We start from the raw sequence: 26564 nt of genomic DNA on the forward strand, positions 1-26564 counted from the left end.
TTACAAACAGTCCCTTTGATCATATTGCCCAAAGTGGAGATATGGGGCTGTACTGTTTAAGGCCTGAAAGGAAGAATAACGATGGATAGTCCATGGAATGCTGGGGATGTAGATGACAACAAATCATTGGTGTCCGTCTGATTATAATGATTGTTAAGTGAAATCAGATTTAGAAATATGTTATAACTCTCTCATTCTAACTCGGCAGAATATTCTATTCATGCAAAGAAAAGAAACTAAGTAAAGAAGGAAGTGATTTGAATGGAATTTTTCAGCGCTAAAAGGCTGAAAGAAATTTGTATTGCATTGTGATAGATATTTCAAAGTTTCTATAATGACACTCCTGGTAGTTGCAAAGGCATAAGTATCTCCAAACAACCATGCAGAATTATAATTTCATAACTTATTTACTTACATTTACATTACATGCAAAACTTAAAGTTCAATATGATGACAGAAAAATGGAATGTGTCATGAAAAGGTTCAACATACCTTTCAAAGATAATCTAATATTTTAACTGGTAACCTATTAGAATACAGTATATTGGTTAAATCTCAACTTTAAATTGCATTAACATTAAGTTAAAATGAATCTTGAATAAAAACTGAAGTTCGCTCCAAAATTGCTTTAAAAGAATATGAGTCGTGTCTGCCCGTCAATTCTTCCCGGGACCTTTTCGTATGTGAGTTTTCTTTTCTTCATTTCAGGTAAAATTCTGTATTTACGTTCTAATAATTGAAAGGAAAGTCTCTGAAATTATGCCAAAGGGTACCATCGTACAAATAGTTACACTGTACTTCAGCTACACTTTAAAAGGCGTAAATACTTTGTTACAATAGTGAAGGATTTAACAAAAACAAGTCTGTCGGGTCAATAAACATTATACTATTAAATAAATCCGTATCAATTAGTTAGTGGAGCATCTCAAACATACCATAAAATATTTAATAATTTATCTACATTTCAAATATCCTAGTCATCCCTCATTATGCATAGTTAGAGCATAGCTCACTACAACACAGGGACAGGCACTTTAGCCCACAATGTGCCAGTCACAATGCCAATTTAAGATAATCTCCTCTGCCTGCACATGGCACATGGTTAATATCCTTCCATTGCCTGCCAATTCATGTGGCTGTCTGGTAAGTGCCTGTTAAATGTTGCTATTGTATCTGCCACCACTTCCCTTGGCAGTGAGTTCCAGGAACCTACCATTCTCTGTGTAAAAACTTGCCTTGCATATCTTCTTTAAACTTTCTCCCTCTTCCCTCAAACTATTCAGAGAGCACTCTAGTATTTGACACTTCCACGTTGCAAAAATGACTCGACTATCTATGCCTCTGACTATCAGGTCAGCCCTCAGACTCCAGCATTCCAGAGAAAACAATCCAAGCTTCAAATGTCCTAATTAGTTCTATCACAAACAGCAGAGGGCCCAGCATGATTCCTGTGGAACACCACTGGTCACGGACCTCTATTTAGAATAACACCCCTCCACCACTACTCCCTGCCTTCTATAGCCAAGACAATTTTGAATCCAATCTACCAATCACCATGCATCACATGGGCCTAAAACATCTGAATCGGTTTAACTGGAGAGACCTTGTTAAATGCTTACAAAAATCCAACATCCACTGCCCTACCTGTATCAATCATCTTTCTCAAAATCCTCATGTTATAGAACATGACCTCCCCAACAACAAATCCATGCTAACCCTAATAAGTCTACACTTTTACAGATGTGAGTAAATCTTATCCCATGCCATCTTCTCTAATAATTTGATGTAACTGATTTAAGACTGACCAGCTAATAATTTCCTGGTTTGTCCCTTTTATCCTTTTCAAACAAAGGAACAACATTGACTGTTGTTCAAAAGGGAACTGCAGCATTGACTGTTTTCCTATCCTGTCGGAACTCACCCGTGGGTAAAGAGCATACAAAGATCTCTGTTAAAGCACAAGCAATCTTCTCTCTTGTCTTTCTCAATAACCTGGGAAAGATTCCCCAGGCCTAGGCACTTATCCACCTTCAAAAGACCCCACAGCTCCACATTCTTGATATCAACATGCTCTAGAATATCAGCTCACTATCATTCATGTCCTTCTCCATGGTGAATACCAATTACCAATGCAACTTACTCATTGAATATTTTTGCCCAGTTCCTCTGGCTACAGGCATAAATTCCCTCCTTTGTTCTTGAATGGCACTACCCTCTCCTTAACTAGCTTTATTTTTAAGTGCGTAGGAAATTCCTTGGGATCCCTCTGGCCAAACAGCTGGGTTTGCTTTTACATTACATTAACAAGCTAACTTTATATTCTGTCATACCTCTTGTGGCAGACTTTTATATTTTGTTGCTTCAACGTTTTTCTCAATGTACTGTTAAAAATATTATGTGATGAAGGGCAAATATTTTGCATTAGATGCATCATCATTTTTTCCCCACACTCTCCCTATTATCATCAGGCTGAAGAGGGGTCCCGACCCGATACATAACCTATTTGTTTTCTGCAGAGATGCTGCCTGACCTTCTGAGTGACTCCAGTATTTTGTGTCTATCTTTGGTATAAGCCAGCATCTGCAGTTCCATTGTATTAGAATTATAAAACCATTGAGAGGGTTAAATAGGAAAGAGTTGTTTCCTCGGGAGCATTTAATAACTGGGGCAAAGATTTAAACTAATTGCCAAATGTTTTTCTCAATGTACTGTTAAAAATATTATGTGACGAAGGGCAAATATTTTGCATTGGATGCATCATCTAACAATCTATAAACATTGAATAATTGGTATTTAAATATTTATAGCATAAGACTTTATTTAAGAAGGGCAATATTTTGCAGAGGTACTTTGAACTAACCAATATTTAGGGAACAAAACCCTTTTTTTCCTTTGGTAGCTAATACTTTTCATCTCCTGTGACGTTGGCATATGAAAATATACTTTTGCTGTTATATCATAATGTCTAAGTCTCCATTTTATGTGCTCTTGAATGTCTTAATACTTAAAGCTAACTTCTCAAACTGGATATTTTTACTTCGAGCCTTTCACCAGATACACTCTGGGCAGAATTTCTGATGATATAAAGTGCATTTTAAGTGTGATTTAAGCAAAACTTGCTAGAAGTGCTATAAGATGAATAGATCTGAATTATATCTTTAAAGATTTTTAAGATATTTTATATTTTGAATGAAACTGTTTTTATTGCTGCTTAATAAAAAGAATCGGTGAGTTGTGATGTGGTTCTTTTCATCTGTCATAGAATGACGTAGAACACATTGGCCTTATAACAGTGAAACTTATTGAATGTATGGCGAGTGGTACATAATGGAAATTCTAACCTACAGTGTAGAAGGGTGCAAACTTAGGATTTGAATAATAATACTACAGTGTGCCCTAACCACAGACTCTGAGCAACACCCTCCACTATAGTACTGAGCTTCTGAATTGTTTCATGGCAGCTTTGTGGTTTCTTCAATGCAAAATATAAAATTTAAATACGTATTTACATATTACACATATCACTGTTCAAAGCCACGAATAGGTTTGACAGTAACATCATATGAAAAACGAACTCACAGGAGATTCACTGCTGTGGATCTGAGTTTGAAACCTAGTTATTGAGTAATAGTTATGGGACATTTTTATGGTAGGGGACCATGGACACTTCTCAGATTCCAGGATCATGCTATGTTGTTTCCCTGGTGTCAGGATAACGGATACCGCTGATCAGGTGCAGAAACCACTGGGGCACAAGGGTAAACAGCCAGAAGCTTGGTCTATATCTGTATCAATAACAGGTGACAAAATAAATTATGTCCTGCACACATCTTTTAAGGAGTTGGGCAGGAGATTAAAAAGCAGGTCTTCAATTATGGTAATCTCCTGATTATTCCCCATTCCATTGCTGTTTGATTTCTATATACACACCTAATTTATAATGGGATAGGCTATTTAGCACTAAGATAAGGAGAAATTATTTCTGCCCAAGCATGATGACTCTTTGGAATTCTCTATCTCTGAGGGGGAGGAGGATCAAACATGGAGTTCACGCAAAGAAAGATTTCCAATATTAATGGGAACAGGATAAGGAGATGGTGCAGAAAAATAGCGCGAGTTAGAACATCTTGATGAATGCTGTTTGGGAGGTGGGAGGGAGCAATGTGCTCCTAATTCTTATGTTTTTATATTACATTATGTTAATTCTCTCTCCCACTTTTACCATCGTCTGGCTGTTGTGTTCCCCTCTACAAATGCATTGCAGTTACTCACCCAGACTAATCCAACAAAACCAAAGGGGTACAGTAGCATTGTAGTAAGGCTAATGAACTAGTAGCAAAATTGTTCAATTCATTAAACACATTAGGACCATGACAGTACCAGATTGTTTAGTTCTGAAATACAACAGAGAAACAGGCTCTTTGGCCCACCAAGTTCACTCCCACCATCAATCCCTAGTTCACACTGGTTGTATGTTATCCTACTTGCTATTTTCTCTACACCTTTGTGGCAATTTTACATGTCAATTAACCTATAAACTAGCACATCTTTGGGATATGAGAGGAAACTGGAGCATGAAGAAACCCATATAGTCACATGGAGACACCACACAAACAGTACCTGAGGTCAGGATCAAATCCAGGTCTCTGGCGCTGTGAGGCAGCTTTATCATACGGGCAACTGTCATGAAAACTATTTGATTCAATAGTGATATTCAGAGAATGTAAAATGTCTCTTTTGCCAAAGTTAATCTATGTATGATTCCAGACCCACAAATGTGATTGACTCTGTACTGTCTCCTCAGTTCAGAGATATATAGCATCAGAAAATAAATACCAGACTGCCAGTTATACCATAAACTAATAAATAAATGTTTAAAAACATCCCTAGCAACACACTGCCTTCTACCACCGAGGGCAAGGGTAGCAGCTGATCACCACCTGACCACATACCATCCCAACTTAAAAATTCCTTCATTATCACTGGATTTAAATCTTGTAAATTCCTACCCAACCGTTGTATGTAAGTACTTTCAGCAGAAATACTGCCGTGGTTCAAAAAGATGGTTCAGCACCATTTTTTCAAGGGAAATTAGGAATGAACAATAAATAATGGGTTTCCCAAGTTCATCCTGAAAACATAAATAGAAACAAAATCTTTTGAATGGAACCTAATGAAAGTCCAATGAAAGATCACATGGAAATTACCCATTAACCTTCCATCTACTTAATCACTGATTTCCTAAAAACATTCAATTAAAGCCACTCTGATCTGTCATCAGCTTTTTCCTTTGCTGTAACCACACTCTTAAACTATTCATACAAACAATGTTTATCATTGTCCAACAAAGGAATCATACATCAGCAATTTTGAAAAATTACCAGAGAATGTTGGGTAACCACGTTTATGTCAAATTAGAGAGAGCACATTATTATACAAGAAAAAAAGAATTATAAAACAAGACACAAAATGCTGGAGTAACTCAGCGGGTCAGGCAGCACCTCTGGAGAAAATGGATAGGTGATATTTTGGGTCGGGACACTTGATCAATTCAAGGCAACTTGTCAAGACCTTGTAGTCAAGATAGTTATCTCCCAGCCTGCCTCATGCAAACATTCTATCCTCTACTCTCAATCTCTGCCTCATCTGCTCCAAAGATGGGGCTTTCCTTATGAGGACATCCAAGATGAGTGATCGTGGCCATCATAGATGGATCCCTCACCCGCATCTCTTCAGTGTCCCAGAGTTCAGCTCTTGGTTCCTCTCCCTCCAGAACCAACAAGGACAGAGTTCCCCTAGTCCTCACCTTTTGCAGAACCAGCCTCATCTCCATCACATCATCTTCCGACATTTCTGTCGCTTCCAACATGATCCCACCACTGATCTCATCTTCCCGTCTCCACCCCTTTATGCCTTCAAGAGATTCCACTCCATCCACAACTCCTTGGTTCACTTACCTCTTCCCACCCAAACCACCCCCTCCCTGGGTACTTTCCCCTGCAACCGCAGAAGATGTAACACCTGCCCTTATACCTCCTCCCCCAACTCCATCCAGGGACACCAGCAGTCCCAGATGAGACAGCGGATCATATGCACCTCCTCTAACTTCATTTACTGAATCTGGTGTTCCCCATGTGGGCTCCAGTACATTGGCGATACAAAATGTATACTCAGCAACCGTTTCTCTGAACACTGACGCTCAGTCCACCAAGACCCACTGGATCTCCCGGGTGCCAACCACATTTACTCCTCTTGGCATTTCCATACTGACCATTCTACCCTGGGGCTCATACATTCCCAGAGTGAGGCTACACACAAATTGGAGGAACAGCACTTCATGTTTTGTTTAGGTACCTTACAATCCAATGGTATGAATATTGAGTTCTCAATTTTAGGTAACTTCTACAAATACTTCCATCACCCCTCCCCTCCCTCTTCCCCTCGTCCCTCCACTAAAAGTCTGTCAACGTTTGCAACTATGTGTCCCTCCTGGGCTCACATCTGACACTATCCAACAATCGGCTTATCAAGAAGCCAGCTTGCCCAAGGTCATCTGTAACCAGCTCTAATTTGTCCTGTTTTCTTTTGTTTCCAGTTTTTCCCCCCACACTCTCCCTATTACCATCAGGCTGAAGAGGGGTCCCGACCCGAAACATCACCTATTTGTTTTCTGCAGAGATGCTGCCTGACCTTCTGAGTGACTCCAGTATTTTGTGTCTATCTTTGGTATAAGCCAGCATCTGCAGTTCCATTGTATTAGAATTATAAAACTATTGAGAGGGTTAAATAGGAAGGAGTTGTTTCCTGGGGAGCATTTAATAACTGGGGCAAAGATTTAAACTAATTGCCAGACAGATTAAATGGGCAGAATATATATTTTTTCAATCCTTCCTCAAACCCTCTTTGTATTTATAACTAGTTGGATGCATCGTCAAATACAATACATCCAATTCTATTATTTATAGTATGTAATAGAGTATTATTCTGCTGTCAAACTCGAGGCTTGAATGTTCCTTTAATGGTTTTGGCCAAAACTGATCAACTTTCCAAACATTTATTAATTTTAAGAAAACTTATTTACAATTTATTATTTGGTCATATGACTTTATAACATGTGAAATTATTGTAATGATCTGACCTGGGCCAAAAGCAGCCATCATAATTTTTTTTTATTAGGATAATTTATAACAATCTTTTACTGTGAACAAGCATTCCTCTATTATCCGTGGAACTAAAATATTTTCCTTTTTAAATGTTACTCAGGATGTGTTAAGTTTAAGGCTCACTCACATTCATCCCTGCCCACAATTACTAAACAGCTTTAAGTTACTTAAGTGAATTTTCAAAAGCTGCCTTTGTTTCAAAATGCAGGACAATACATGGCCTTTGATAGTATTATGCATCTGCTGAAGGCTAATTCTTTGATTTCCCTTTAATAAACCTGGGCAATTGGAAATTTGGAATAATGATAGATGAAAATTTGAAACACAGGGCTCATTTTAACATGGAATTTATCGCATTCTGGATCTATAATGTCAGGAGGACATATTTGAACTGGATCTTGCAATGCTGTTTGCTATACTTCTAGAACATACTTAAATTTTAGTTAATGATATTTTAAAAAAAGAAAGAAGAATGAACAGTCAAATAGCAATATTTTTAAAAGACGGTCTTTTTGTTTTTGAAGAGTACACCAAAGTTACCGTCTACCATTAAAGCAAACAAATTGTTACCTGGTGAGCTTGTTGAGTGTCTATAAAATGCTTCAGTATCTGAAAAGGATTCCTCAATACTTTTTGAAGGAGACCTTGTCCATTCATTCATGTCTGTAGCTGTGTGCTGTCTTTTCCGTTCTTTTCTTCCAATAGATCCTTGATTGAAGGCCTGCTGATCCACGGGGTCATTGCAGAAGTCAGTTTTACGGTTAAAATAAATACCATTATAAATGTGAGAGTTATCAACCTGTGTACGCTCATTGCTAAGCAAGTTGTAATCAGTAAATTTAGGTCTAACAACTCTCTCTTCAGCTCTGTTCTGGTGACAAAAAGATTCATCAAATCTGTAAGATGAATTATCCAATTGTTTTCCAGGTAATAATTGGAAAACTTGACTAGAGTTCATTGGATGATATGTCTCGATCAATTTATTCTGCACTGTTACAAGGTTATTAGACTCCCCACTCAACCCATGGTGAAGAAAACCCATAGTTTGCTCAGGAAATAAGCCGTACTGTGAATTACTGCATGCTTTTTCATCGATTCCATATTTTCGTCTTTTCTCAAACATGTTTTCTGTTGTCTGTGTGTGGCCACCCGTGTTAAACTGATCCACTGGAGGCACTTCAGTCTTTTCAATGTAAGTGTCAATATCCCTAAGATCAGAGCTGTTCTTTGATACTGAGTGATTCGGTGGATCAAATAGTTTATTGTTCAGTGCACCAGACAGGTGAGAACTTGCAAATGGAAAACTGTTCCCTGAGACTGTGCTGTCCAAATATTTTATTTCGTTATTATAACCCAAACTTTCAAAACTATGATGTGGACCATCTTCCTCATTCATTAGGTTCACTGCCATTCCCCTCCTTACTGACTGCTTGCAATTATTCAACTGGTAGCAAGGTGAGAGGGCAGCTGTCCTTACTTTGAAATCTGGCTTGAAGTTCTGAGGTTGCATATCCAAGGAAATGCTATCAGATTCCCACCGATTCCTTGCCCCATGAATATTAGTCATTTTCAGACCTGATTCATTAGGTCTGTCTTTGGTAGAATGGATATTCCTCACCATTTCATTGTCCGAGTAGATATGATGTCCAGCTATTTCAGATGTGGAAGAGGGAAAGCTTAACATATTTTGTTCAGAAGGCAATTCTTGTAATTTTCTTGAGTCCTGGGATGAACTAAGCTGGTGTAATGCGGTGATCTCACTGAAAAGCTAGAACATCAATTGTCATTACAAATATACTCGACAAACACTTAAGAGAATTAAAATAGAAAATAAAACTACAGGGAGCATCTCAATTACAACTTGTCGCTTGTGATCTCTCACCTAATATCCAACATTACTATTCTTGATTTTTTTCAAATTTAAAATTAGTCATTATATTTTCAAATACATAATAATTATAAAATCAAAAAAGTAAAAGGTCACTAGCAGAAAGGCAATAGCACATGTGGTTTACATAATCCTGGCTCTTTCTTTACATTACAGTGTTGGTGGAGCAGAGGCGTCAGGAATGGACCCAATCTTTAAATTGTGGCAGTCATCTTTAGAGGTCGGTGTGGTGATCGACAAGGGGGTCGGTGCGGCGGCTGTTGAGGGGGTCGGCGGTTGAGGATGCACCATGTGGAGTAACATGGAAATGCTCCCCCATCCCATTGGCGGTAAGCCATTAACTTGGATCATTTCTAATTGGTATCAAGGTGACACAAGCCTTCATCCAGTTTGTTTAGGAAACAAGATTAACTGAATAACACAATCATGTAATAATATCCTGATACCATGTGCGCCTTTATCTGTATGATGTATTGCAATATATCTTTCAATGTATCTGAAGCCCTTAGCTTTAGTAAGTTTCTCAAAACTAAATAAATACCCAACCTTCAGAACTTTTCCTGGCACCTCAGGAAGGACTTCCTGCAATTCATTTAAAGATGCTGACAACAGCCTCGACATGGATGGAATTCTTCTCAACATTAATTGTGCCACAAGTGAGTTTAAACTAGGGAAATTAAGTAGCTGCTTCTCATCCTATAATAAAAGAAATGTATTTTGGAATGCAAACATATCTGGAACAGTTACATGATAAACATTTCTTTAAAAATCACAAAACACCATTTATAAGATTCATCTAATGATTCATGTAGCAGTACCATAACATGTAGAATCAAACTAACCACTAAATCTAGCAACATATTTATTTTATTAAACATAATTAATATAGAAATGTCACTACTATCATGCAAGAGATAACACTCCCTGTTAAACGTTATTTCCAACGTTTACTCATTGGGATATCATGCATCAACTATACTCAGTGCAAAGAAAAATTCGCCCTCATAAATGTTTATATTCTTTCACTGGGATATTATGGGCAAGATTGTATTTTACTATTCACTATCAGCTACCATTAAGTAATTTAGTTAAGGCAACCAGTTGCTGCCTTACTTTATAAGGTGGGCAATTTTTTCCATAAAGAGTGAATCAAATGAGCTTTTACAACCATCCAATTGCTTGGGTCATCATTAGTTTTATTAGTTGAAGTTAAATGTCCCAGCATCCAAAGTGTAGTTTAAACTCCTGTCTCCGGATTAATGGTCCAGGATACTAATGCTGTGTGCAAGAAGTTCCATCCGTGTGAGGATAACGTCTCACCAGCTTATGAACAGTTGGTATATATGGTTGAGTGTATGGAGATGGCGAGTTGGTTTGCCGGCTGCTGCACGTGCTGCAGGTGACTATTCTTGACACTAGGTGGCATTTTGCCACATTGAACCCAAGAGGAAGACATTCATGTTGATGTGCATTTTGTGAATCCTATTAAGAGATATACTAACTTGGTCAGCAGAAGGGTCCCCTTTAAAACTATCAATAGCATTTAAAACCTTGTTTGCACTAAAATGTTTCAAAAGAATATCATTATTAGCTTGAGATGGACTTGGGCTAAATTTGTTAATATCAGCTTTATATTATTAAGAATGGTAAAATGAGATTTAAAATATTTCTCAAGACTATCTACTCCTATCGGACAACCCAACACTGCAGGCAGCATCAACTGTGGGGGGAATTCGGTTGGCAGCCACATTTCCAACTTGGGAACTGTTCAGGTTATGAACAAATCTCAGGAACGGAACCCTGTCGGAATCTGAATGGGACCTATATTCCACATGACTGGAATTTAAATTAGAAAAAGGTATAGATGACAAGGACATATGATGAGAGTAGTGTGGTTATATGCAATTTTAAATGGTATTGATAAAGGCCACGTCATAGATCAGTCAGCAAAATTGAAGTCCATGGGATGAAAAGAAGAATTTCTACATGGCCACAAAATAGAAAAATCATATAAAAAGAGATGGGCAGTACATATTTTTATCCTAATGCAGGATTGAGAAAAGCAAGTCAATCTGGGAACTGGACAATTATATTGTTATTGCCATGAACAAGATGCTGTGAATTCAAGCCATGCTTTCAGACAAATATGTTGAAGCAGACAGTTTATGCCTCTCCAAATATGTTTGAAAAGAGTACACATATTCTACTGTTTTTCCCTTAACACTTTACACAAATAGTCAAAAGTTAGCTTGACTTTTGATGTCCAATTTTGATTTGTTTCATATCTTTCAATTAAATACAATCTTACTGATTTCCCTTTAGATGTCCAGACATCACTGAAGAGGAAATAATCCCACCTGTTAATAATAATATTTAACACAGGCATAATTTAAAGGCTGCTGTTTTATTTTGAGAGCTCTAAGCTTCTTTCCATGTTAGCTTGGAGAAGTGGGCATGCATTCTCCACTGTGTACTGAGGGTGGAGATTCCAGTGGATCTTCCATGTAAATCTGGAATGGATATGAATTGACCTCAGACAGCTACATTACACTACCAGAAAATATACATAAATTGTAGCGTGAAGCATATACCTCAGTTGGAACAGTGGAAAGCCATGATCTGTCAAGCCAGGTGAATGGATCTCGGTTGCTTGAAATCAAAGTGAAGTCTGCTATATGGCGAACCACCTGGGTAGTTTCTGTGACTCCTGGTGCAATGACCACCTAAAAGGGAGGCAAAAACAAAATTGCTAAAATTATAACCAACTTCGTAAACTGTACTTCACTGTTCTGAACTGAACAGGCAATAACATTGATCATGCTCGTAGAGTCCTGAAGTTCACAATTGTGTGACTGGGGCAGTTGTAGATATTGAGAGAAACTATATATTGGAAGATTCTCACCTTTACCTACTAAAGGTACATCTGTCCATCACTTCATTGATAGAAGTGATGATCGTAGTCTTAAAGGTTAGTCAGACCCATTGTTATAAGGAGACCATCCATTACATTATCCAACATTATCTTCAATGTTAATGGGATACATTCAGTACAGAATTAGGGCATGAAAATATAGGCATCCATGATTTGCAGTTCCATGAGGCATCAGTAGCAGTGGAACTGCATTCCATTGCAATCTGTATCCTCCAAGACAGGAGAATAGCTAATGTTGTCCTCTTATTTAAAAATGGCAAACTGGATACAAAATTGGAATGATGATTGAAGGCAGAGAGTAAATGGCCGTTTTTCTGACTGAAAATCTGTAACAAGCAGTATACCGCAGAGATCAGTGCTGGGACCATTGCTGTTTATATTATGTACAATTGATTTGGATGAGAGTGTATGTGAACTGATTAGTAAGCTTGCAGAAAGCATGAAATTGATGAAGCTGTAGATAGTGAATAAGGTTGTCTTTGGATATAGTGGGACATAGATCAGTTAGAAAGTTGGGCAAAATGATGGCTGTTGGAATTTAATCTAGACAAGTGGGACTAGTGTATATGGGCATTTTTGTCAGTATGGGCAAGTTGGGCCTAAGGGCCTGTTGCTGTGCTCTATGACTCCATGTGTAAGGTAATGTACTAAAGTCATATTCTGGTAGGCTTAGGCTATGTGGCAGAGACCTTTGGGGCATTAATGTACAGAAAGGCTTTGGAGTGCAAGTCCACAGCTCCTTGATACAATTGGATAGGCTATTGCAGATGGCACTTGGTATGCTTGAATTCTTAGGCCTAGACATTGAGTATAAGAGTTGCAGCTGTACATAACATTGATTTAACACGGTGTACTGTGTACAGTTCTAGTTGCCACTTTACAGGATGTGATAGTGAGAGAGAGAGAAAGTGAGAGGGTGAAGAAGAGTCACTAGGATTTGCTTGGATGAAGAGATGTAGTTGCAAGCAGGGATTAGATAGATTAGTTCAGTTTAGTTTATTGTCACATGTACTGAGGTATAGTGAAACGTTTTTGTTGCGTGCTAACTAGTCAGCAGAAAGACAAAACATGATTACAATTGAACCATTTACAGTGTATTGATACATGATAAGGGAATAATGTTTAGTGTAAGGTAAAGCCAGCAAAGTCTGAACAAGGATAGTCCGAGGGTCACCAATGAGGTAGATAGCTCTCTGGTTGTGGTAGGATGATTCAGTTGCCTGATACAAGCTGGGAACAATCAATCCCTGAATCTGGAGGTGTGCGTTTTCACACCTTTTGCCTGATGTGAGAGGGGTGAAGAGGGAGTGGCTAGGGTGCAACTCATCCTTGATAATGTTGCTGGCCTTGCCGAGGCAGCATGAGGTATAAATTGAATCAATAGAAGGGAGGTTGGTTTGTGTGATGGTCTGGGTTGCATCCACAATTCTCAGCAATTTCTTGCGGTTTTGGATGGAGCTGGTCCCAAACCAAACTGTGATGCATCCTGATAAAATTCTTTCTATGGTGCATCTGTAGAAGTTGGTGAGAGCAGTAGGGGACATATCACACTTCCTAAGCCGCCTAAGGAAGTAGAGGTGTTGGTGTGCTTGGGTTTATACTCACTGGAGTGGAGGAGGCAGCGGGGAGACATCAGAGGTTTACAAAACGATGAGGGGGAGAAATAGGATAGAAAGTCAGAATGGTATGCTTGCCTTCATCGGTCAGGGCATTGAGTATAAGAATCAAGAAGTCACAACACATCTTATAAGGACTTTGGTTAAGCTGTATTTGGAGTATTCTGTACACTTCTACGTAGACATAGAAACATATGGTTGCCCTATTACAAGAAGGATGTGGAGGCTTTGAAGAGGGCCCAGAAGAGATTTACCAGAATGCTGTCTTGATTAGAAGGTTTTAGCAATGAGAGGTTGGACAAACTTGCACTGTTTTCTCTGGAATATTGAAGGGGAAACCTGATAGGTGTATACAATTATGAGAGGCATAGATAGGGTAAACAGTCTGAACCTTTTGCCCACGGGGTAGAAATATCAAGGACCAGAGGGCATAGCGTTAAGGTAAGAGGGGCAAAATTTAAGTGCAGGACATGTTTTTTTTTACAGAGTGTGGTGGTGCCTAGAACACCTTGCAGAGGTGGTGATGGACACAGATATAATAGTGGCATTTAAGATGCTTTTACATAGACACATGCTATGATTGGAGGAATATGGATCATGTATTGGCAGAGGAGGTTAGTTTAACTTGGCATCATGTTCGGCACAGACAATGTGGAACAATGGGCCTGTTCCTGCGCTGTACTATTATGTGTTCTATGTTATTTTTCTTCAGGGCAAAGGAATTTAGAACTAGAGTGCAAAGGTTTAAGGTAAGATAGAAAAATGTTTTAAAGGAGATCTGAGAAGTTTCTCAAACAGGGGACAGTGGTTATTTGCAATGAGCTGCCTGAGGAGGTGGTGGAGGCAGATACAACTACAAAGTTTAAGAACATATTTGGACGTACAGTAGTTAGAAAGAAGGAAATTGGCCTAATGCAGGCAAAAGGAATTAGCATAGATAGGCATCACAGTCAGCGTAGAGAGGAGGGATTAAAGGGCTTGTTTTCTGTGTTGTACAATTCTCTGATTCAATGAAACATCTGGTGTTTTTGAATTGTTTCTCTCCTCTGGGGCACTTTTTCACGATAACATCTAATTTCACAATGAATCGACAATGACTAGGTCTGAGCATTGTAAAGCTTTCATAACAAGTTATATGATCAAAAAGTATTGACAAAAGATTACTTGTATATCTGGAAAATATGATGAGAACTGTGAGAGAACTATGAAAAATATACATTGGTCTCAATTTGGTTGAACTTAAATTTATTGCTACAAAAATATTGCCAGATTCAAACAATTTACAGCATTAGTGTGCAGATTTATCCATTGTAACATAAGGGGTTGGCCCATTTATTGGCATTCAAAGAGTTGTTAAAATCGCAGAAAATCAGTGTTTGTGAGATACACCCATTTATTTAGGTTTCTGTAGATCTTCTGCCAAAATTATGGCAGCTGAACAAGAGAACCATTGTGGACATTTCTCTTGCATGACTTAAAATATTTCTGACATGTCTGCATAAAGTTTTGATTATATACATTTTTAAACCTCCTCCAAGAAACAAGAGTCACAAGCTTGAGGTATGCTTATCATTTGAACAATTTATCACAGTTAAGCAGGATCTCCTTCCATGTGACTTCCCAATTTTATCAAAACAATTTTCTTGAGAGAATAGTTAGGTGTGCACTTGGGGTTTCCTTTTTAGACATTGTCTTATTCGATGGACTCTTTCACTTTACATGGAAATTTTTTCTGCAATGATTTGGACAGAAAAATAATATTACTAGCTAATTCATCGTTATCTGGTTGTACCTTCACTTCAGTTTCCTCAGATTTCAGCATGAATAGCACTAATGCTGCATAGATCAAGGTAAGATTGTGAAAAACCTTTGCATTGAAACAGTATCTGAAAAAAAAGGAAACAAGGATATATTAAAAAATAATTTAAAAAATTAAAAATCAAATAAATAGTTTATCCAGATCATTTCAAAATGCTCTGCTACCAACATCGGATCTCACTCTTGGCTGGGACACTGCATTGTAAATTTATTGCCCAAACCTGATTAAAGATAAAATAAATGTTTTACCTGTGTACCATGAAAAGAAAATGTAGAAATTGATGTTCAGTGCAATGAGAAAAGAACAGGCAAATGAACTTTTTAATGTGATACAAAATATTGTGATGTAGCAAAAGTATAATACGAGAAAAAGAATAAAGATGTTTCTGTAATTTACACAAATTTTGACAAATTTAAACAATTTATTGTATTGTTTAACTGCCAGTTTATGAATGCCAGCACGATTCCTCACCCTAGAGGGAAGACAAAGGATCAAAGCATAGGTATCTAGTACGTTTGTAAAGAGCATAACAGAATACTAGGAGACATACTTATGGAATGAGCAATAGTTGCAAATGTATTTCAACCTGAACAAGTGTGCTGTGTTTGGTAAAACTAATAATTACCCACATTCTGTTTGATCAGCAGCTGAGGAGCAAAGAGATTTTCACCAATAAAACACAAATCACAAAAAAGTAGTTGCACCTGAGAAGAAGGTGTTATTAAAATTACAAACCATGGATGTCCTCTTTTAGAATGATAGAATTGAAAAGCATGGACATTGTATAAATTTGTACAGCGCTCTAGTAAACCACACTTATAATCCATTAAACAATTCTGGTACAGAGGTGCTGGAGAAGATGCAAAATAGATTTATAAGGATATCACACATGGTTTAGGTTTATTACTGTCATGTGCACCAATGTACAGTGAAAAGCTTTGTTTTTGCATGCTGTCCAATCAGATCAAATAATACTCTACATGTATACAATCAAGTCAAACTGAAGTGCAATAGACAGAGTAAAAGGGAAGATACAGAGTGCAGAATATAGTTCTCATCACTGTGGCACATCAGTTCCCTAGACAAAGTCCAATGTCCGCTAAGGGGTAGAGGTACCCCAGGTTATGGGAGGACCATGCAAAATCCTCGTAACAGAGGGGATGAAGCTATTCCTGAATCTGGTGACCCATGCTCTCAAGCTTCTGTACCTTGTGACGGACCAGAGCAGGGAGAAGAAGGAATGATGCCGATGAGACTCGTCTTTGATTATTGGCTGCTTATCCAAGGCACCGTGAAGTATAGATGAAATCAATGGTGGGATGTCTGGTCTACGTGATGGATTGGGTTACATCTACTACTCTCTGCAATTTCTTGTGGTCTTCAGCAGAGCAGCCTGGGCTTGCTTGGATCGGGCACCACTCATAAGAACTAGAGCATGGACTGGACTTTGAAAATTGCTCCAAAACATGGCACCTCTTCAATACAGGCTCAGTAGACTATTTCTGTACATTTTGCTAATCGGGGTTGTGTTTAGGTATGGCAATACTTTACTGGACTGTATGTATAATAATTTCACTGTGCAAGTCGATAACTAGCTCTTTCACTCCCTCTGACATTGAGGGAGAAGTTATTGTCCTGACATCATATTACTAAGTTCTCTATCTCCTGCCTGTATTCCACCTCATCATTGTTCGTGATTTGACCCACCACACTGGCATCATCTGCAAACTTGTAGATGGAGTTAGAGCACTCATGAGTGTATAGCGAGTATAGTAAAGGGCCTGACCCACTTTCACGACCTAATTCACAACCTTTTTTATTCGTAGACATTTTTCATCAGGCTAGAAAAACGCCCCGACCTACTTGATGCCACGAGTACCTACGACTAGCATCACGGCCTACCTATGACCTACCTCCGACCTCCTACGACCATGCTGCGAGTATGAGTCAAGGGCAAACTCGGCAGAGGTCGTGAATTAGGTCGTGAAAGTGGGACAGGCTCTTAAGGGAATGAGAACACATCCTTGCGGGGCACCGGTGTCGAGATTTATTGTGGAGGGAGTGTTGTCATCTATCCTCACTAATTGTCTGTGGGTGAGAAAGTTGAGGATCCATTGGCAAAGGGTGGTGTTGATTCCAAGGTCCAGGAGTTTGGAGATAACCTTCAATGGAATTATGGTGTTGAAGGCGGAGCTATAGTGAATAAATAGATGTCTAACGTAGGAATCCTTATTGTCTAGGTGTCCCAGAAATGAGTTTAAGACCAGGGAGAAGGCATCTACTGTGGACCTGTTGGAATGGCAAGTAAACTCCAATGGATCAAGGCTGGCTGGGAGGCTGTAGTTAATGTGCGTAATCACCAGTCTCTTGAAGCACTTCAAGAAGTGGATGTCAGAGCCACTGGACATTAGTCGGTAAAGCATGCTTCTTTATGTTTCTATGGCACTCAGTGCTAAAACTAAGAGATTAAATCAACAGCAATAACTGTACATGCCAGTGTTTTTTTTACTCTTCAAAAGAGAAGTGTGGGTGATGACGTGATAGAACTTCTAAGACAAGTATTTGAATCAAACTTAAAGCACACAGTATTGGGGTTTCAGTATTGATGTGGATAGAGAACTGGCTGGCAAACAGGAAGCAAAGAGTAGGAGTAAACGGGTCCTTTTCACAATGGCAGGCAGTGACTAGTGGGGTACCGCAAGGCTCAGTGCTGGGACCCCAGCTATTTACAATTTATATTAATGATCTGGATGAGGGAATTGAAGGCAACATCTCCAAGTTTGCGGATGACACTAAGCTGGGGGGCAGTGTTAGCTGTGAGGAGGATGCTAGGAGACTGCAAGGTGACTTGGATAGGGTGGGTGAGTGGGCAAATGTTTGGCAGATGCAGTATAATGTGGATAAATGTGAGGTTATCCACTTTGGTGGCAAAAACAGGAAAGCAGACTATTATCTAAATGGTGGCCGATTAGGAAAAGGGGAGATGCAGCGAGACCTGGGTGTCATGGTACACCAGTCATTGAAAGTAGGCATGCAGGTGCAGCAGGCAGTGAAGAAAGCGAATGGTATGTTAGCTTTCATAGCAAAAGGATTTGAGTATAGGAGCAGGGAGGTTCTACTGCAGTTGTACAGGGTCTTGGTGAGACCACACCTGGAGTATTGCGTACAGTTTTGGTCTCCAAATCTGAGGAAGGACATTATAGCCATAGAGGGAGTGCAGAGAAGGTTCACCAGACTGATTCCTGGGATGTCAGGACTTTCATATGAAGAAAGACTGGATAGACTTGGCTTATACTCGCTAGAATTTAGGACATTGAGAGGGGATCTTATAGAAACGTACAAAATTCTTATGGGGTTGGACAGGCTAGATGCAGGAAGATTGTTCCCGATGTTGGGGAAGTCCAGGACAAGGGGTCACAGCTTAAGGATAAGGGGGAAATCCTTTAGGACCGAGATGAGAAGAAACTTTTTCACACAGAGAGTAGTGAATCTCTGGAACTCTCTGCCACAGAGGGTAGTTGAGGCCAATTCATTGGCTATATTTAAGAGGGAGTTAGATGTGGCCCTTGTGGCTAAAGGGATCAGGGGGTATGGAGAGAAGGCAGGTACGGGATACTGAGTTGGATGATCAGCCATGATCATATTGAATGGCGGTGCAGGCTCGAAGGGCCGAATGGCCTACTCCTGCACCTATTTTCTATGTATCTATGTATCTATGTAGAGGAAATATTTCCAATTTCAAGTCAAGAGAGTTTATTGTCATGTGTCCCAGATAGGACAATGAAATTCTTGCTTGCTGCAGCACAACAGAATATTTTAGGCATAAATACAGATCAGATCAGTGTGACCATATACCATAGAATATATATATATATATACACCCATAAATTCTATGGTATATGGTACAATTTGGTGGGAAATGAAAAATAGATACCTTAAGTACCACATTGTCTTTATTAAAATTATTAGCTAATTTAGCACTGGTCATAACGTAGAGTCAATCATTACAAGGTTTTACAGAGAAAAATATCATCAATATATTTATAGGAAAATGGGATAAATAATGTGGGAGAATTGGATAGAAAGGTATGCTGATACAATTGGACAAAGAGAAGAGTGGAAGCTCACATGTAGTAGTTCGGCAAATGGTTTATTCTACGCTGTGAGTTGAGCAGTGCTAAAATGGATAATATGCAAAATGAATCCAGTTAAATCCTCTTCTTTATACAACTTTCTTCTGAGGATGTCCCTCGGAATCGACAAGGCCTTGTTTCCACTCTTGTTTTGTAGGTTCTTTAATGGCTAATGAGACCGATGTGGGAATTGCAGACTTTTCCACGAATGGTTCGGAGGGTCATATTCAGTAAAATATTAACTTGCCAAGTTGATATTTTCTGATATGAGAAGATCCGATACTGAACTATGACATTTTTTTGGTTATGATAAAATACAATCATGTTGCAAAAATACACAAACCCTTTATTTTTGGAAATAATTGGAAATAATCGCGAAATTTGAAATGAGCTATATCAATGATTTTGAAAATATCGACATTGCTTGTAGTAAACAAGTGATTACTGTGTATTTGTAATAATAATGTTCTACTTACTGTGAGTTTAGATTTTTTTTGGGGTAGAAAACGAGCCAGCAACAGCTGTACTGCAGTGTCAGTGTTGTCAGTCTTTGAATAATAAAATCTGATGCTTTTTCAGTTGTCAACTCTTCAATATCCTAATAAATATAATACATTAATATACTTGAACTATTATTATTTGAAAGCTAATTGTCCAAAATATGTTATGACAAGGAACTACTGATGCTGGTTTATACCAAAGAAAGACACAAAATGCTGGGGTAAGTCAGTGGGTCAGGCATCATCTCTGGAGAATGTGGAAAGGTGATGTTTTCAGGTCAGGACCCTTCTTCAGACTGGAAAAGAGACCCATAATAGGTGAATACAGGCGAGGGGCGGTTTGATAAACAGACTATTGGACAAAGGCCAGAGATGAAAAGACAGATGTAAGCCCAAAAAGCATAAAGAGTTGCAAATTGTGAAACGCAAGTGTAGAAAAGTTGCAAATTGTGTAGCCGTTGGTAGGAATGCAGCTGGAGGGGGAGGGGAGAAACTGGTGCAAGGTCAGCCAGGGTTTAGGTGAATGGAGTGGGGGATGGGGAGGAAGAAATGGGGAGGGGGGGCGGTGGTCTTGAGAAAAAGAGCAGGGGTAGGGAGCTGTTTGTCAGTTAGTTACCCAAAGGTGGAGGTGAATATTGTCCAATACATTTGGTATATTTTTGTCTGTACACTGATCTTCAGTGATTTGTATACCATTATTCCCAAAACCATTTGCTGTGCTACAACTCCCATCCTTTCATCATTAGCAAAACATCTCTATTTTTCTTGGATTTAATCCTGGACCTCCCCCATTCGATTTGTTAGTTAATTTACCCATCTGTTTAATATTATTGTGTTCCACCTTCATAACTTATTGCTTTCCAACTTGCATATCATTTGAACACTTTGGTACATGACTCTTCTATTGGTTAAATATCTGAATTCTGCTGTTGTTGAAAATCCTTTTCATTTTCAATTCTGTGAACTTTTACACATATCCCTTGCATGGGACATAATCTGATATTTTCTGCTATAGATATTCATGACGTTAGGCAAATCTTTCATTTTTAATGTGCACTTATTTGCATGTTTAGTTACCATTAGTTACTGTGATAGATGCATGTAGTTGCCTTCTAATAACAATCACCAAGTCTGCAGTTATCTAACTTCTTCTCTCAGTTCTTAAGTAATGGAGCCAGATTTATCATTTTCCAGTTTAACAGCACAATTTCAGAATATAGAGGGTTTTGAAAAAATACAACAAGGCATCTTTGATTTCCTTGCCAGCTTATTTGAAACCCCTGTGTGGAAACTGTAAAGTCCTTGAGATTTGTCCATCTTAAGTATTGTTATTTTTCCATTACCATCTTTTAAATCTCCTACTGAAAAACTCTTTCATTTGAGTTATTTTTGCATTCTCTTGCACTTTGGTATTTTGGTGTTTCCTTTACTGCGAAAGTAATGCTAAATAAATAATAACAGATCTACCATATCCTTTGACCATAATACCAAAGTGCAAGAGAATGCAAAAAGAATTACCATATCCTTTGTCATCCATTAAATAAAGTAATATCTTCATGTTCTTCAATTCACTTACTTACACCCAAACTATTCTCTTTTAAAATTCACACACTTTACCTTTAACCCTTGTATCCTTTGTAAAGATAGGCTACAGGAAATTAAGTAGGGAAATGAGATTGCTCTGAAAGCTGATACAGACTTAATAGGTTAACTGGACTCCTCTGTTGTATGAAAATCATAATGGCACATACTGTATAGTCTTATATATTTTGGAGAGACACAGTGGCACTTATTATCTCAGAGCCCCAGTGATAGAAACATAGAAAATAGGTGCAGCAGTAGGTCATTCGGCCCTTCGAGCCAGCACCGCCATTCAATATAATCAAGGCTGATCATCCAAAATCAGTACCCTTTTCCTGATTTTTCTCCATATCCCTTGATTCCTTTAGTCCTAAGAGCTAAATCTAACTTTATCTTGAAAACATCCAGCGAATTGGCCTCTACTGCCTTCTGTGGCAGAGAATTCCACAGATTCACAACTTTCTGGGTGAAAACGTTTTTCCACATCTCAGTCCTAAATGGCCTACCTCTCAGTCTTAAACTGTGACCTCTGGTTCTGGACTCCCCCAACAGAGGTGAGAAAAAACGTTTTCACCCAGAGAGTTGTGAGTTTGTGGAATTCCCTGCCACAGAGGGCAGTGGAGGCCAAATCACTGGATGGATTTAAGAGAGAGTTAGATAGAGCTCTAGGGGCTAGTGGAATCAAGGGATATGGGGAGAAGGCAGGCATGGGTTATTGATTGGGGACGATCAGCCATGATCACAATGAACGGCGGTGCTGGCTCGAAGGGCCGAATGGCCTCCTCCTGTACCTTTTTTCTATGTTTCTATCGGGAACATTTTTCCTGTATCTAGCCTGTCCAATCCTATAAGATTTTTATATGTTTCTATCATATTCCCTCTCATCCTTCTGAATGCCGGTGAATACAAGCCCAGTCGACCCAATATTTCATCATATGTCAGTCCTGCCATCCCGGGAATTAACCTGGTGAACCTACGCTACACTCCCTCAATAGCAATAATGTCCTTCCTCAAATTAGGAGACCGAAACTGCACACATTACTCCAGGTGCGGTCTCACCAGGGCCCTGTACAACTGCAGTAGGACCTCCTTGCTCCTAAATTCAAATCCTCGTGCAATTAAGGCCAACATGCCATTAGCTTTCTTCACTGCCTGCTGTACCTGCATGCTTACTTTCAGTGACTGATGCTGATCCAGGTTCAATCCTGATCTCTGGCACTGCATATGTGGAGTTTTCACATTCTTCCTGTGACCACATAGGTTTCCCCCAGGTTTCCTCCCAGATCACAAGACATATGGATTTACAGGTTAATTAGCCACCGTAAAGTAGTTCCCAATGTATGAATGCTATAATCATTTGCAGTTGAGTGGAATGTTGGATGAACATACCTCATTTGGGGGTTTTTTGTGCTCTTCTGGATTTTAGCTTTTCTTGGACTTCCCACTGTCTGCTATCTAGTTTATAGCTGCTGGACTACAAAAGTCAACACCTCATGTGATCAAGCCAAAGAGGACATTTTGTTCTAAAATTCTACAGTTCCTATTTACTAATAGTATTATTTTTCTTCTTACTTGCAATATTATAGCTGTGCATTCATCCACTGTTATGACAGCATAGTGATCTGTTCCTCCAAGTAAGCGTAATGCGTCATTACTAGTTCTCTCCAAAAGAGTTATACTGTATCTGCCAAGTGAAGTAATATCAAGAATAAGTTTGTACATACATACATAAATATTTCACGTAACTTTAATAAGTATTAACCACTGGACGAGACATAATGCATTTCAATTTTTAAAAATCCAAACTGGATACCACTGCCTACCCCTTTATTGCCTCTTGCCATAGATTAAAGATAAAATACTTGTTAACTGTGTTTCATTAATATATAAAAAACAAGACTAACCAGACAATATTCCCATATACATTTCTAATGTATATTACGATAGAAAATAATTGTGAAGTTATTGAGTAATTGAAAACATGTTAGCACAAAACTGGCAACTGGCACAGTGACACAGCTGGTGGAGCTGCAGCTCACAGCGCCAGAGACCCAGGTTCAATCCTAACTTCAGGTGCTGTCAGTGTGGAGTTTGCACGTTGCACCTGCAGGTGATCCAGTTTCTGGATCACCTGCAGGAAAATGCAAAAATATAAGATCATGAACTTCATGCAGTGAAGAGGTCAAACATCAAAGACACTGTAGTAGGTTTGATGCTGATGCTAGTTTATACCGAAGATAGTCAAAATGCTGGACTAACTCAGCCGATCAAGCAGCATCTCTGGAGAAAAGGAATAGGTGATGTTTCGGGCCGAGACTATTCTTCAGACACATTAATTATTTAGACTCATTCTTCCTGGAAGTTCTAGATATATGTGTCTTTTAAATATATTATTAAGAATAAGAGTTTTTTAATCTCCATATTTTAAGTCATAAAGTATTTTATTTTTTCTCCTGATGCCAGGTTTTGAGTATTAATGGTTCTGCAAATTGCTTTCCTGAGGGCAGCAGCATGCACAAATGTTTTATTGAGAACAATTGTATCAATCCTGACTACATGTTAAAAGTGGTTGCAAAGTTTTCAAAATGTTTTACAAATAATATGCAATGTAAGAAAAATTATGGTTATCATTAATTGCTAGAAAACACCTCAAGTCAAATGTTACTCAACAGTCTTTCTGATATCCATCACACAGGAGCTATGTACACACAGTAAAGGCACTGACCCACACTTGAAAAATATGTTACCTACATTTACATTGGGATAGCTTTTGTTTTATTAAACGTTCTAATTGCAAGCCATACAGTATGTGCCTTCAAACTTACACTACCGTCAAATAAGATCAGACAAATTTTGTCCGAATCCCAGGTCGCATGTGTCGTGCAGAAGCTCACCATCTCAGGTTTGAAACTGCACAATCACTGAGCACCAACAGTTCACTGAGGAGCCAGTTCTAAAACATCAAAACCTGTCAAGTGAAGAAATTTCTCTTCAACTAAGTTTAGTTTAATTTAGAGATACAGCATGGAAACAGGGCCTTCGGCCCACTGATACCACACCAACCAATGATCACCCATTCAGTAGTTCTATCCTACTCACTAAGGGCAATTTACAGAGCCAATTAACCTACAAGCCTGCACGTCTTTGGCATGTGGGAGGAAACCAGAGAACCCGGAGAAACCCACGCATTACAGGGAAGTTTACGAGAATGATCCTGGGGATGATTGGTTCAACGTAAGATGTGTGTCTGACAGTTCTGGGCCTGTACTCGCTGGAGTTTAGAAGGATGAAGGGGATCTCATTGAAAATTACCGAATAGTGAAAGGCCTGGATAGAGTGGATGTGGAAAGGATGTTTCCACTAGTGGGAGAGAGTAGGACCAGAGGGCACAGCTCCAGAATAAAAGGACGTACCTTTAGACAGGAGTTGAAGAGGAATTTCTTTAGTCAGAGGGTGGTGAATATCTGGAATTCATAGCCACAGAATGCTGTGGAGTCCAAGTCTGGGTAATTTCAAAGCAGAGATTGACAGGTTCTTGATTAGTAAGGATGTCAAAGGTTGTGGGGAAAAGGCAGGAGAGTGGGTTTGAATGAAAGGTGGAGTAGACTTGATGTGTCGACTGGCCTCATTCTGCTCCTATGACATATGAAATGAAGAAAGTGAGCTCTGATCAAAAAGAATGTGACTCTGGGAATCAATGAAGTCAAATAAGGAAATCACAAATTGTAGATGAATTAAACAAATATTTTGCATTGGAGTTTAACAGGAAGTATAGAAGTAACATCCCAGAAATAGCTGTAAATCGGGAACTGGGAGATAGAGAACAAGCTCTAGAAAATTGCATCACTGGGGAAATGGTATTGAGCAAATTGTTGGACTTGTTGGCTGATAAAGTCTCCAGGTTAACAAATTTGCAGGTCCTCATGGACCTTATCCCAGGGTCTTATGAATGAGATAGATGATACATTGGTTTTAACTTTACAAAACTCCCTAGATTCAGAGAAGATCCTCTTCGATTGGAAGATTCAAAGAGAATGGGAATCCTGAAGACCAGTTGCCCCACCCCTACACCTTCCGCCCCACTCGGATTCAACAATCTCCCTCATCATCTTTTATTGGATGTCATGGGAGCTGCGATCTCTCCCTCTCCAAGACTTTCCCTAGATACAGCCTTCTCTATTATCGCAAGCTTTATGACCAGTGACCAAAATTATCAGAGCAAGTAGGTGAAAGCTTACTGTGGCTTGACTGCAATGTCCAGCTGGGGGTTGCAATCAGATTAATTGTGATGTTATTAAACGGCAAAACAGGTTCAAGAGACCAGGCAGCCTATTCTTGCTTCTATTTCGTAAGTTTGTATGTAAAAGGATCTTGTGGGTCCAAAAGCCCAAGAAGGAAAAAAGAACCAAATCTATTAGAATTCTTCCAAAATTAAGATTTAGCCCTTAGGGCTAAAGGAATCAAGGGATATGAGGAAAAAAGCAGGAACGGGGTACTGATTTTAGATGATCAGCCATGACCATATTGAATGGCGGTACTGGCTCGAAGGGCCAAATGGCCTACTCCTGCGCCTATTTTTATATGTTTCCTAATTCCCATCCAAGTATTTCACAAGTCAACAGTTGGTGAAGAGAACTGTAAAAACTACCTTGATTCTAGAATTTGGAGCATGGATGGAAAGTTCAACAAGCCATCAGACATCAGGAACGTATATGGAATCTGAAGTTCCATCAATGGGAACTTAGAATGAATGGCGAATGTATTTCCTAGAGAATATAAAATGAAATGTTATTCATTGTAATATTTTAATTATAGGCAAACACTGTACAAATGTATTTTTATACTGAATTAGGCAAAAGATGGCACCAAGTGATCGTCACAAGTTGTGAATGAGTTAAAAACATGGTTTGAAGTGATAGGATTGTTGGGATA

The 26564-nt window shown here is 38.9% G+C and overlaps 1 protein-coding gene across 1 annotated transcript; it reads right to left on the minus strand.

The window, feature by feature from the left end:
• Positions 1-559: 559 nt before the first annotated feature.
• LOC116971208 lies at positions 560-8823 on the minus strand. Its single transcript, XM_033018175.1, has 2 exons — positions 7734-8823; positions 560-729 (listed from the first exon to the last, which is right to left on the minus strand). The coding sequence occupies exons 1-2, from the start codon at positions 8782-8784 to the stop codon at positions 629-631; spliced, it is 1152 nt and encodes a 383-aa protein (XP_032874066.1). The 5' UTR covers positions 8785-8823; the 3' UTR covers positions 560-628.
• Positions 8824-26564: the final 17741 nt, after the last annotated feature.

This window comes from Amblyraja radiata, chromosome 3, assembly GCF_010909765.2.
Source record: "Amblyraja radiata isolate CabotCenter1 chromosome 3, sAmbRad1.1.pri, whole genome shotgun sequence".
Lineage (NCBI taxonomy): Eukaryota > Metazoa > Chordata > Chondrichthyes > Rajiformes > Rajidae > Amblyraja > Amblyraja radiata.

Excerpts from the sequence above, each read along its gene's own strand:
- LOC116971208 (XM_033018175.1), bottom strand. The coding sequence starts at position 8,784 with ATGGTGAGGAATATCCATTCTACCAAAGACAGACCTAATGAATCAGGT. Across the intron at positions 730-7,733 it reads ACACTCAACAAGCTCACCAG|AACGTAAATACAGAATTTTA; the intron begins GTAACAATTTGT and ends TTCAATTATTAG.